Source organism: Protopterus annectens, chromosome 9.part0 (genome assembly GCF_019279795.1).
Source record: "Protopterus annectens isolate FY-2018-M chromosome 9.part0, PAN1.0, whole genome shotgun sequence".
NCBI classification, from domain to species: Eukaryota; Metazoa; Chordata; order Ceratodontiformes; family Protopteridae; genus Protopterus; species Protopterus annectens.
In genome coordinates, this window is record NC_056743.1 from 419,419,905 (window position 1) to 419,435,093 (window position 15,189).

At 39.4% G+C, this 15,189-nt stretch overlaps 1 protein-coding gene across 7 annotated transcripts in view; it reads right to left on the reverse strand.

Annotated features, from left to right (window-relative positions):
- Positions 1-15,189, reverse strand: part of RHOBTB2 (Rho related BTB domain containing 2) — a 323,120-nt gene that overhangs the window by 23,635 nt on the left and 284,296 nt on the right. For all 7 annotated transcript variants that reach the window (XM_044082960.1, XM_044082959.1, XM_044082961.1 and 4 more), the window contains one exon: positions 7,325-7,430. In XM_044082960.1, the coding sequence (XP_043938895.1) occupies positions 7,325-7,430 (106 nt within the window). Of the gene's footprint in view, positions 1-7,324; positions 7,431-15,189 lie in introns of those variants that run through there.

A 15,189-nucleotide genomic window follows, 5' to 3' on the forward strand; every position in this document is an offset into this window, starting at 1 on the left:
GTTACAACAGGTAGCCGGCTCTGGTTCTTTCTTACTATGGCAATGTAGTTTTTTCTTGTCTGGAGCCGGACCCACTGACTGTGCTGTGGAAGTAAGCTCCGGAAACACAGTCCAAACAGAAAGCTCCCAAGCTGCATTTTCATGGTCTAGACCAGCAAGATGTGGGAAGACACTGAATTATGTTAACAGAGAGGAAGGCAGAAGGAAGGATGACTAGGGCACAAGCCCCAATCCTAGGATGCCTGCAGAAAGGAAAAAGGAGGGGAGCAGCAGGAGGGAATTTGTGCTGCAACCATGAACGTACTCAAACACCTACAATTACGGTAATATCCTAACACAACTGTATTATATTCCCCAAAATGCACACTGTTGCAGTGATAACTCTTGGGAGACTCCAAAAGCCTAAGGACAAGTGGTTGGCTGGCTTAACAAGCCTCTGATTAGCGACTCCTCCACAAGGCTGTGATGCATTGAAATGACAGCATCATGTGCATTGAGTGGAAAAGCTAATATCTAAGTCAAAGTGGTGTCCCAAGAAAGGTGAGGATCATCTACAAACTCACCCCCTGTAGCAGAACAAAGCAGTTCTTTACCAAGATGCTAAACTAATCCCAACGGAGATGTAACATCTGATGACTGGAGATTCTGTTGGCCTCAGTGACCTTTGTCACTTCCAGGAAAAAGGTCTGGTGGAACCAGGGGATCTAAATAAGCAGTTAAGTTCAAGGGTGCAGCTAGATGTCACCCTATTAAGATGCACTCCTCCAAATTATATCAACTAATGCACTGAGGCCTGACAGTTTGAAACCATACAAAGACATACAGGAAGCTCCTTGACATGGAAAAGAGGCTTCCTTTGGCAAATCCCCTCAATCTGCTACATCAATCACAACTAAGGCAACAGTCTATTGTCCTCTGTAATAAAGCTGCTTATTAAAGTTGGTAAGCACCTTTCAGTGCCGTTGAGCTTCAGCCTCGTGCTAGACCACTAACAGCAACAACAGTGTACAAAGCATTTTCACACCTTTAAAAGCTGTAATGCACTTTCCATGCCACACAGACATGCGCACACACACACGTGCTGCCAAGTGAAGTGTCTAACAGCTTTTAAAGCGGATTGTTGACATGAACGACACTTTGCTTCTACTTACTGGTTGTGCAGTAGTGATTTATGTGTTACAGCTTTCAAACTGCAAAACACCTCATGTTCCTACCTGTAATAAATCACAATTCATTGGGACCTGGTAAACAAGGACACAGGATTGCATTCATAGCTGTGTAGGCATGAATGTGAAGTAAACCATTCAAATTGCCAGCAGGAAAGTTAAAGAATTTGTACTATAAGGAACACCCTGCTGCACTTGTTTATGTAAGTACTAATATGTACAGTGAGGCAATCCTTCTGCTGGTGTAACGCCTATCCAAAATTTAGGTGTTATCAGTTCATTTCCATAAAGTGGTGTCACATTTCAAAAGTATCTCTTGCATGTTACTTCTCAAGTGCTCCTCTCGGTTACATTTTTCGGAGGCAGGCAGAATCCAACACATGACTTCATTCTTTCAGCACAAAGAGCTTACAGCTACAATCTTTCCCTTTATATATTCCTTGCTCAGGTCAGCATTAGATATGGTACATTCAATGACATTTTCAAGGACCTTGCCCACTTGCAGTTTTTAAAAATCATTCAACATTTCAAATACATATATATATATATATATATATATATATATATATATATAGATATAGATATATATATATATATACACACATACATATACATTATATATATACACACATACATATACATTATATATATATATATATATATATATATATATATATATATATATATATATATACGCACACACACACACACACATACATACACATTATAATGCTGCTCAATGCCAGAAGTCTCAATCTCAAGATGCACGCACTCGAGGCCCTTCTCAATATGGAGAACATCGATGTCTGTGCTGTGACAGAAACCTGGTTCAAGGCTCCTGAGAGCACCCCAGCACTAACAGGTTTCACCTCATATCATGCGTTCCGGCCCCAAAATCCGGACAACACCAAGAAAGGAGGGGGGGTGTCCATATTCATAAAGGACACCCACACCTCAAGGTTGGTGGCAACGCATGATGCATCGGAGACCATCCAGGTGCAATTAACCATAGGCAAGACTGCTCTGCAATTTGTAGCATGTTACAGGCCACCCTCTCAAACTCAGGAACCTCACATGGCCTTCCTGAAAACATTGGAGGATAAATGTATCTCCAAACACCATCATACTAGGTGACTTTAACTACCCTAATATAGACTGGGAACACTACTCAAGCCCGAACACTCTAACCCAAAGATTCCTGGAGTTCATAAACTCAAATGCCATGGAACAACTAGTCACCATCCCCACAAGAGGAGAAAACATACTTGATCTCATCATCACGAACATGGGATCAAAATGTTCAACACCGGAAGTATACCCCTCACTGGTGAGATCAGATCATAAACTAATCTCGCTGGAGGTCCTCATCCCGCCCCCACCTGAAACAAAAAGACCACAGTGAAAAACTTCTCAAAAGCCGATTTCACACTTCATAAAACTCGTGTGGTCTCCTTTAAGGCCCCTGAGCCAGTGGTAAACATTACTCAAACCGCTGAATCACTTACAAATGCCTTCTACCAGCACCTACAGGACTGCATGGATCAGGCAATCCCAAACAAAACTAAGACTCTCTGTACCAAAGGCAAGCGTCCAGTCTGGTGGACCCCAGCCATAAACAAGCTCTACAACAAAAGGAGGAAGCTACTACAAGATAGAGCAAAATCCTTGAAAGGTAAGACACCTTTGATCATTATAAGTAAAAACTAAGAGCTCTCATAAAATCATCCAAGGCAAATTTTGAGAGAAAAATCGCCAAGGACTCTAAAGAGAATCATAAGGCCTTCTTTAGCTATGTTAGAAACCTAGGAGGAAACTCCCAGATATGCTCAGAATTAGTTCAAAATGATGTGAAAATTACTGAACCTACACACATTGCCAACATACTGGCTGACAGGTTCAGTGCAAACTTCTCCCCTCCCCAAAAGGAGAGATATCTATTCCAGAGGATTGTAGCCCCCAAACATCTCCAACGCCCAGGTGAGAACTGCCCTCACTAAGGCAAAAACACAGCATCCATGGGACCGGATGGTGTCCCCGGCTGTGTGCTTCATGAACTCAATGAGGAATTAAACCCACAGTTAGGACAGCTGTTTAATCTTAGCCTCACCTCAGTATCGTACCCAAGGTGTGGCGCACGGCGACTGTGGTCCCACTTCATAAGGGCGGTGCCTCCACAGACCCTGGAAATTACCGCCCCATTAGCTTGACAAGCCTTATCTGCAAAGCCATGGAGAGGATCATAATGGAACTCATAAATAAAGACATAGGAACTTGCAGACTTTGGATCCAACTCAGTTTGGCTTTGTCAAAGGCAGATCCTGCCTCTTAAACTTGGTTGACTTTTTCGAGACAGTCACCAAGGCCATTGATGAGGAAAGGCAGTCCATACAGCCTACCTCGACCTGGCAAAGGCCTTCGACACAATACCCCACTCAGGTATCATCGAAAAACTCATCAGCTTGAATGTAAACCCATACATCACAAGATGGGTTGCAAACTGGCTAAGTGACAGAACCCACAGGGTCAGAGTTGCTGGAGCCATGTCAGACTCAAAGCCTGTCACAAGTGGTGTCCCACAGGGCTCAGTCCTGGGTCCACTCTTGTTCGGCATCTACTTTTCTGAAGTACAAGCAAACACAGGAGGGTTATGGCTGACAAAGTTTGCAGATGACTGCAAACTGGCCATAGTTGAAAACACATCTGACACAGATATCCTCCAGAAGGGCCTCACAGAAATGGATAACTGGTGCCAGAGCCATGGCCTGAAGTTAAACGCCACAAAATGCATAGTCATACCCTTTGGGAAAAACAAGGCTACCCCTAGCTACCATATAGGTGGGAATCCACTGAGCACAGAAAAGTCATCAGAGATCTGGGGACCCAGGTTGACAGTAGCCTTTCGTTTGACACTCATGTTGCTAAAGTAGTTAGGAAAACCTTCTATATCACCCACCTGATCATGAAGGGATTCACATCTAGATCAAGGGAGGTCATCGTCCCCTGTACTCATCACTTATTAGACCTATGATTGAGTACAATGCCCCGTTCGGAATGTATCTGACCAGACACCTGCTGCAGCTTGAAAGGCCCCAAAAGTTCCTCACCAAAAGGATAAAGGGTCTCAAAAATATGTCTTATGCTGCCCGACTGAAAGAACTCCAGCTCTATTCAGTCTCATACCGCTTGCTCAGAGGTGACCTGTGCCTGACATATAAGGCCATGTCAAACCCAGATTTGATGAATATGCTTCACCTCAAAAATCTAGATCCCTCAGAACCACAAGGGCGGAGACTTAAACCTTGACACGGTTATAAATAGAACGTGCTGGAGGGACAGATTCATCACCCAGAGACTCCCTATGCTGTGGAACAAAATCCCGGTACATGTGAGGCAGAGCACCTCTCTGGTCTTGTTCAAGAGGAATCTTGACCAATGGATGGGAGATTGCAGATATACCCCAGGGATTACTTCAGCGTCACTGCTTGACAGAGGCACAGCAAAATGATAGGCATAGTTTTTATTCAAACTAAAGGGGTGGCGAAAGCCACATAACTATGGGCTAGGCTTATAAATGCCCTTGGGCAGATAGCCTAGTATGAACCTATGAACCTATGAACCTATATATATACACACATATACATATACATTATATATATATATATATATATATATATACACACACACACACATACATATACATTATATATACACACATACATATACATTATATATATCTATATGCATGGGAAGAAGAAAAGAACAGCGTGTTATGGCAGTCAAGGTTCTTGGATGCTAGTAGGATATAATGCTGACAAACTTATGAACCTAAGAAAGAATTAAAGGCCTTAATTTTGAGGAAGCCTTTCTAAAAAAAAAAACTAATTTAATGGGCAGTATTTTTGTTTTCTAGAGTTATTGTTTTTTGTTCTATAAACATAGTTTTATCTGCTTTTATTTATTTTGACATATGGCACTATACAAACAGAAATGACAGTGACTTGTACACCAGTATGAGTGTTACCTTTTCGCACAAAGGGACACAAATATGGGTATAAACAACCTAGAACTACTTCATGAGGCCAAAATGACACAAGGTCAGGATGTGATTGACAGCTTCTTGAAACAAAGCCCAAGCTTTGCTAAGTGTAAGAGAAAGACACAGTATGAATGTATGGAATGCAGACATCAACTTGCCCAATTAACCCAGTTCTGGAATATCATCTTGGGATTCCTTTTACCGGTATCCAGTGTATCCCTTATCATCCACCCCAACTCTCACCAACTATACCCTACTCACACCAGATATACCTACATGTTCCTCCTTCAGAAGTTTACATCACCACCTGTTTATAATACCTCATCCAGCCCAGATATAAACAACAAAACCAGTTACACACCCCACAACCTTACCATAATACCTCATCCAGCCCAGACATAAACAACAAAGCCAGTTACACACCCCACAACCTTACCACATTAACTTTTTATTTTTCACCTCATAGACACATACTGCTCTTAGTAAGTGGGAACATTCCTCCTGGGCCAGGGCTCTAACACACCAATGTTCCCACCTCAATCACAAAGCTCCCCAATTCTCCATGTACCACTCCCTTGCCCACATTAAACCCATCTCTTTTCTAATGCTCCTTACACTCCCTACTCTAACCATGTCCTACCACATATTCTTTCAGTAACTTAACCTAGCTTTCCATCCCTACATCTTACATTCTATATTCTGTTCCATAACTTTTTATAACTCTGTGTTATTTTTGCCATTACTGGACTGACTTACCTTCTCTGTACAGAGGTACCACTTCTTCCAGCCTATATATATATATATATAAAATAATTTCAAAAACTGTCCATAAAAACAGCAATAATATTCCTAAATCTAATATTTCTAAATTTCACGGTACAATGTGTTTTTCTTTTTCACTTTCTTAGTACTACTCTCTGTGTAAGATAAGGCCTCTCTCTGTCTCACTATGCAGTGTTACATCAATCTCAACGCTACTTATTCTGATACAATCTGTGTGTGTGTGTGTATATATATATATATATATATATATATATATATATATATATATATATATATATATTTAAATATTTAAATCCGGTGCAACTTCCATTAATAGCTTTATAACACACACTGTTGTAATGTATGCAATACGATCTATATTGTGCTGCTTTCACTATGTCACTTTATTACACTGTGTGGATTTTCTTCTGTATCCTATAGAAAGTCATTTGTGCTGTACTCTGATGAAGCTTTTTAGCCCTGGGCCTTAGACTTTCCCAAAAATTAAATGTAAATAAATAAATGAATAAACAAATAAATCTTATCCTTGACCTGACGCGGCTAGCCAGCCAGAACCCACACATTGTTACGAGTCGGGAAACCTCCTCTGTGTAATCTAGTAAGCCATGGAAGCTGAATTCAGCACTGAAGAAGTTGGCATACTTTCTTCAGAATGACCACAACTTCTGTTGTATTTTTAAATGGAAAGTATGCTGACCCGTAAGCATCTGGATTGTGAGTAATGTAATGTTTGAAAGCCCTACTTCACAAGAATTACCCACAGGATATACTGATGGAACCTGCAAGGTGGGGGGGGGGTCTTCTATTAACAAGGGTTCTTATGGAAGCATTTTCCAAAAGGCATATAAACGGATTCTAAGGGAAACCTTCAACTGGGGAGGGTGAACAGAAGCTAAACGGTTGACAAACTGACTAAAACAGTGTAATAGGATCAGAAACATACCAGTTAGTCCCCTGCAGGAAAAGTATAACAAAAGAAATGTGCAAAGTTTCTCTACTCAGGCTGGAAAAACTTTGTCACAGCTCACCTATGTGACCCAAGCTGGGGAACTACTGTGGAAAGTTTCTCTACAGGGCAGGTGGACAGTCTCTCTGGTGTTTGACATTTACAAGTACCATAGAGTTATGTACAGGGAAGTACAACAAACAGTTCATCTATACCTACAAACCCTGCTATAGGAGGGCAGACAGGAAGTTGTTGTTAGTAGAGATCAGCTTTTTTGAGACAAGTGAAAACTCAGCTTGGGATTTAAAACCAGACTTTACAACATGTGACTTGCATGCAGTCTTACAGACTTTACAACAACATGTGACACGCATGCAGGCTTACACATCTTACCTGGAGACTTGGCCTTCATTTCTCTGGGGAACTTGCGACACACACTGTTATAGTTTGTACATATATGATGAAGACACCAGTCGGCAAACTGATATGCACAGTGAAACTAAGAAACAAATGCAGAATCCAAAGTAAGTTCTCTGACAGAAGAATCTGTTTGCTATCAATTCTGATACAGCTCAAGACTCAGTAAAACACTGGAACCAGATATAACTGAATTTGTAACTTTCGATAAACAGGTATGATAAAGTATGCAAAGCTCACTGTTCATAAAAGCAGATGAAGGGCACCGGTAGTTAGGTGGTTTGCAACAAAGGACACAAGTGGAAAATGTGGGACTTGGACTTATATTTGCAGGATATAGTTTATTTGCAGTTTATGAAGTTAAACACTGGACTACAATGTCAGCCAATGATTTACAAAACAATAACATTTATGTAGATGAAGTGATGGCAATTGGAAAAGAAAAACATATTTTCTTGAAGAAATCTACAAATGTACTGTAGATGTACATTAAATCAAAATATTAACATCAACTCACAAAGCACATAAAAGTATTCTTTAAGAAGTTATAACCTACTTAGCACAGTTCTCTAAGCATGTTCCCATAAATGTAAATATTCTGAGACTCAGGCTCACTGCTGCAGCTGATTCATAATTCAAATGTGATAGAGATGAAGGCAGATGTCAGTCCCCTAGCTTGATCCTTTTCGGCAACTGGAGATCCCATGGCAGCATGTGGCTACATTCTTTTACAGACTGTGGAAGTCAGAGAAGCCTAATAAAGAGGGGAAACTATGCACCCTACACATTCCATTTTGGTTTCCAATAAGTGGCAAACAGAGGAATACCATCACTAAATATTCCAAAGGTGGCAAACAGAATAATAATCTTCTTCTTCTTCTTTCAGCTTTTCCCAGTTAGAGGTCGCCACAGCGGATCACCTGTCTGCTCATGATTGGCAGTGGAGTTTTACAGTGTCAAGTTGCCAGCCCGGCGCCCAACCTTCCACAGAAGGCACACACACACATGCACTCACACCTAGGGCCAAATATTCTTTAGGTTGCAAAGACAGGAATACCACAACTAGATATTCTTAAGGTGGCAAAGAGAGGAATACCACAACTAAATATTTCTAAGATGGAAACATAGGAATAATACCACCACTAAATATTCCAAATGTGACAGAATAATACCACCAGTAAATATTCCTAAGGCATCAAACACAGGAATAATGGCACCACTAAATATTACAAAGGTGGCAAACAGAAGAATAATACCACTACTAAATATTCCTTAGGTGGCAAAGAGAGGAATATCACAACTAAATATTCCTAAGACAGCAAACATAGGAATAATACCCCCACTAAATATTCCAAAGGTGGCAAACAGAAGAAATACCACCATCACTAAATATTCCTAAAGTGTCAAACACAGGAATAATGCCACCACTAAATATTCCAAAGGTGTCAAACAGAAAAAGAATACCACCACAGAATATACCTAAGGTGGCAAACAGAGGAATACCACCACAGAATATTCCTAATGTGGCAAACAGAGGAATAATAGCACCACTAAATATTCCTAAGGCAACAAACAGAGGAATAATACCATGACTAAATATTCCTAAGGTGGCAAACAGAGGAATAATACCATGACTAAATATTCCTAAGGTGGCAAACAAAGGAAATAATACCACCACTAAATATTCTTAAGGTGGCAAATGCAGGAATAATGCCTCCACTAGATATTCCTAAGGTGGCAAACACAGAAATACTACAAGTAGTCACAGGAGGGGCTGACACAGACAAACAACTAAATGCCAAGAAATGCATAATAGTATCCATTGGAAAGTCATCCATCCCTGGTAACTATTATATTGACAACACACCCCTGAGAGCTGACCCAGTAGTCAGGGACTTAAGGACACACACAGATAGTAATCTAGCCTTTGATCATTACGTGTCTACAGTGGTGATGAAATCATTCTATGTTGCGCAACTTATAAACAAAGGTATGGCATCTAAGTCCAAGGAAGTCATTGTTCCACTGTATTTGGCATTCATCAGACCTATCATTGAGTACATTGCCCATTTGGTATGTATCTAACTGCAGACCGCCTCAAGGCCCTATCCCTGTAATCTGTCTCCTACAGGCTTTTGAGGGGAGATCTATGCCTGGTATACAGGGCATTGTCAGATACCACTCTGATGGACCTCATGCATATCCACAAAACAAACAGTACCAGAATTACCCATTCTAAAGACTTAAACATTGACTGTGATATAAACAGGACATGCTGGAGAGACAGGTATGTATCCCAGAGACTACCCCATCTATGGAACAGGCTCCCCATCCATGTAAAGCAGAGTTCCTCCTTAATTCAATTCAAGTGCAACTTGGACAACTGGATGGGAAACCGGAAATTCATCACTGGTTTGGCACCTATGTCTCTGATGCAAACAGGTAACCTGTAAATGGTTCATCTCCCAGACCCATGCTTACACTTATGAAGGGTATCAGAACTAGTCAGAGATTTGGGGTGCATGGTTAGGCTTAAAAAGGCCCTTGTGGCCTAGTAAACACCTATGAACAACTAAATATTGTTAAGGAGGCAAACAGAGGAGTAATATCACCACTAAACATTCCTAAGGAAGCCTGATGAAGTCTTGAAAGCTTAAACAAAAAGCTAATTAAAACACTATGTACGCATGAAAACACACACACATGCACATGCATGCGTGCGCACACACACACCCAAACACTAAGCAGCATAATGCAAAAAAGTAAGTTTAAAATTTTGCAGTACATTAACAGAATAAGAACACAGCCCACAAACATCTAAGATGTACTTAGAGTGATGCATGTATGCCTGTTTTATATATATATATATATATATATATATATATATATATATGTGTGTGTTTGTGTGTATGGATTAATGGTACTTCATCAATTTGCTTTTCAGTTGAATGAGATGACACTGTGGTTTTAATGTCAAAGTCCCATTTTATCGGCTATGTTTTTTTTTGTTTTGTTTACTTTTATAGTTGGGGCTAGGTATATGGGAATAGTTTTCTGTTTGTGGGGTGTTATTTGCTTACAGCATTGTTGTTTATTTTGTGGTGATTTTTAATAACTTTTTTGTTTCTGATACCGATATACATATATATATATATATATATATATATATATATAGATATATATATATATATATATATATATATACATATATATATATATATATATAATGGCACAGTACTGCAGCCACAGGTGACATCTGTGATCGTGGAGTTGGTGTATATAAACAGCAAGGGTATGAGAGGTGCAGGAGGGCTTACCACCCTGCAAAACCCTTGTTTGCCATTTTGATAATTTTTTCCAGTATTATAGCTCTCAAACATTTCACATTTCATCTTTTATTCATATATCCATATATACATAAGTCATACTGTTTGAAGATTTTCTCTTATAAGGAGTGTCAGTTCAGGCAATGGCTACATACAACACAATGGCACTTGTTGCAGGAGTGTGACTGGAAAAAGCACCAAGCACCAACAGGTCATTCTTCAGAAATGGCTGGACAGTATACAGCATACTCTGCTGGACAGATAAAGCATGTCCACTTCTACTTCTGTACAGCTCAACCTGATTGTAATGTCCACAAAACGGGGAGATCAAGAAAGTGACCTCACAAATTCTCTGAATATTGTGACTGTCTCACAGGATTAGCCCTTTCAGTAAAATATCTGTGTTGCTTATGGCTACTTACAGCTTTCAGAATTTTCTCCCCACTCCCACTTTTTCTTGTTTAGGAAATAATCTGGATAATGGAATAGTCTGAGCGATGGCTCACAGACTTCTATGGGTATAAATAAAGAGTTGTACTTAAAATACCCAATGGTCATGAAATGAGTTCACACATTAAGATCTACAGTTGAGAAAATCTTTTGGCTGAAATAACTGCCCCTAAGAACAATACATGAGATCTACTGCAGCAACGAGCTCAGGAGGAGAATGAGATGAGTTTTAGTGACAAAGTGTCAGCTCACTAGTCAAAGACTTATGGCATAGATGCATGAAGCCCCGACTATGACCCAGATGACCCAAGATGGATTAGTGGCCCAGGCTGCAGAAATGGCTTGTGCAGGAAGGCATCAGTGAGCAGCTGACGGTTCACTAATTCAGAGAAGGGAGGTGGACTGTCCCATTGCAATGCTGGAATATACTGAAGAACAGGTCCGCAGCAAAGCCCGAAGATATGTTCTTGACCTTGCCAAGCTGTATTTAGGCTATATCCTTGATGGGGTATGTGTGAAAATAAGGAAGGCATAGCATGCCCTTGCATGTGGAAATGTGCAGGTTAGCTGCTAGGGAGGGTTTACAACCATAGCAGTAAAACCCCTAATGGCTGCCTGGATGACACTGGAGAATGACTGGGCCGATTGACAATTGGAGGGATGATGGCTGGTAGGTAGCAGGATGGGGGTGGGGATAAAATAATAAAAATGAAAAAAATTCACAACCCAGGTAGGAGCCACAGCTGTATTTGAAAGGCATTCATCTTCTCAAGCCTCAAATACTGTTTACAATGAACACAGGACCTGCAGCTGGAGAAACAGGTGTAGAAATAAAAACTGCAGACAAATGGACTTAATAGAAGAATCAGCTAAACCAAGATTAAATAAGGTAATGACAGACTGCAAAATGTAAGGAAAAGAACAAAAAATAACATCTACTGCTTTCTATTCAAACTAACAAGCAGAGAAGTTGCTAGCTATTCTGGCACCTGAGGCCATTCCCCATTCTGCCACCCCCTCTAAAAAAGCTATTTCTCTCTCTCTCTAAATTGCAGCGAACGTCTAGGGCAGTTGCTACAGTTTATGCAACACACTGTGCATAAAAGGGGTTCTTCAGTTGTAAAAGAAAAAAGCTTATTTGTTTTAAATTGTAGCAAGCAGTTACTACAGTTTATGTATATGGAATGCTAAAGCAGTTAAGTTACAAAAAAGCTCTTCTTTTGTTATAAATTGTAGCAAGCAGTTACAGTTTATATCACACACAGCCCAAATCTGTTCAGTTCTGATTGACCAGAAGTGCAATACTGGCGTTCATTTCTTAATGACGGTAATGCACTAAAGACTGATCACGATCTGCTGATTGGGCCTCTTGCACTTTGCGCTTGGGGTGTCTGCCCCCTCTGCCCCTCTCTAACTATACTACTATTGACAGGAAAATCTGGCCCATTTATATAAGTATGATTCCTTAACAGTAATCTTTTTTTTGCTTCTTTTAGAACAGACTTCAGCAGAACAGGGGTGGTCATTATTTTCTTTTTAATGACTGGGTTAGTCCCAACAGACTAGTAGTCTCTTCTCAGGGGAGATTTAGGGTGGTATTTACATTACTACTGGTACAGCGGTAGCGTTGTTACCTCACAGCAAGAGGTTCTCCCGTTCAATTCTTGGCTTGGCTTGGGAGTGCCTTCTGTGTGGAGTCTGCATGTCCTCCCTGCGGTTGGGTAGCGTTTGAAAGACATGCATGTGTAAATGGGCGTGCCTTCATTGAAGGTTGGGCGTCGAGCTGGCACCTCAGCGTTTCGTAAAAATCTACTGCGAATCATTAGCGGACCGGAGTTCCGCTGTGGCGATCCCTTACCGGGAAAAAGCCGAAAGACAAACAACATTTACATTACTACTAAGGATAATTTGACCAGCTCATCGGGGAACTTCACCTACTCATCACTGTTGAGAATGGGACCATATTTTTGTGGAAATAAAAATTGCTGATATTAAAAAAAGAAAAGCACAGTTATAAGAATGTAATGATAAAAAATCACTATGTAAAACCATGGGAAAATCAGATGAAAAAATAAGCTATAAAAAAGCAAATGTAATCAGAAATTACAATGTCAAGATTTTTTGCGGAGACTGGTAATAGATAAATTGCCAGTAAAAGGAAATACGCCATACAAGAAGAAAAGTGATAGAATATGTTTTATGGTCAATAAAAAGAAAATACGGAATGTGTTTTTGAAACCTGAAAGAGTAAAAAAAAAAAGTTATTGGGAAAACTGTGTAAAAAGTATTTTTTGAAGATATAAAAGAAATGGATAAAATAAAATGGATTTGATTAAATATGGATATTTTAAGAATAAAAGTAAAGAATATTTTAAAAGAATACATAAGTTATTTTGTTATATGGAATGAATGAATAAATTAAATTATGTTTAATGATAAACAGATTTTAGAACAATTCTTTTTTTCCAACCTAATCACAACAAAAAAGAAAAAACATTTTTGTATGTTTATGCTTCTTAATCACCTGTATTGGGAACTAGCTTGCTTGTAACGTAATCAAATATTTTTTAAATCATACCATGCATGTAATACTCTGCTGTATTATTTTTCTTCTGCTTTTATTTTCTGTTTGGAACTTTTCTCCCCGGGTCTCTGCAGAAAATGGGCTGCTGGCCCAGTCGGACACAACCCGGTAAACAAATGGAAATAAATAAAAAACAATATTAAGTAAAACCAGATTGTGGTTATGGAAAAAGGAGTGGTGGTCTAATATGGATGAAAATGTAGTAGTGTAAACAGATTTGTAAACATGAGTTATTTTTGTATATGAAAGAAAGGACCCCTACTTTTTCATAAGTGCCATGGAATCTGTTACATCTACACTAACTCAGACAGGTCGGGCATCTTTAATGTCTCATCCAAAGTATGGTTAAGAATTAGCCTCTTACTCTCCAAACCATTAAGCAGGGAGGACCATCTTCCCTTCTTGTAGAAGTAACAGTCAGTTGTGAAGAGACTGACTTATTGGTGAACCACGGATGTCTGGAAAAGCTAAGAGAAAGAGACTTCCTTTTCTCTTTTTACCTTTACTATCAGTTTTTATATTTTATTTTACTTTTAATTTTATTGAGCTGTTTGAAGAAAATTAGTGTCATGGATCACAGCTTCATGTGATGGAAATGTACTAGTTACCACTCCCTGGAACAAAATGGAGGAATATGAATTAGATGCAAGGCTGAAAGATCCCGCCTTGGAAGGTCCTCTTTTCTGTCAACATAAGAAAGCTGGTTTCTGTCCATTTTCTTCCACTGAGAAAGTGAGATTTCTCACTACAGTATCAGTCAAGAGAGTTTTTTTACCCCAGACCCTGAATGGCAACTACATTTTGGTAATGTTTTGCTTACTTAAATTTTGAATGTGATAAATTAAGCAAGAAGGAAAGCAGATTTGATTTTACTGTGTTTATTTTTGTAGCAGCTTGGTGCATTCCAGTACAGTGATTTCATATATTTTTTGGGCCCTAAACCATGCTAAATCTCCCACTTACTAGCAATATTATAATATGTTTGAACTTAAAGCCATCTTTATTTGAAACATTTATGAACTAGATCGAGTCCTCAAAAATGTGGCTGAAGCTTCCTACTAAATATAGTCTTAAAGTGCCATAAAGCACACCTTAATTTTGGTTATACTCAATTGTTTAACTTAGAGACAGGGATTAACACTGGAGATGTATGTTATCCTTACATGAACTTTTCTTTCCTGAAATTACAGCAGATTTTTTTGGATTCAATGTAGGAAATGCCCCATGCTTACAGACAGTGAATTAGAGTCTATTTAACACAATATGTATGTGATAAACTCTCAGCAGTAACTAGTAATTCTGAGCAGCAAAGTACTTGTGCTAGAACTTATGGAGAAAACTTAGTTAATTCATTGCCAAAAGTCAAAGTGCAGTCAACGGCATGAGCTCTTCCCCCACAAAATACTAACAAAACAATCTCATCTACATATAATAAGATTAATCACAGAAAAAAAAAAAAAACACGGACATGTACACCTCCA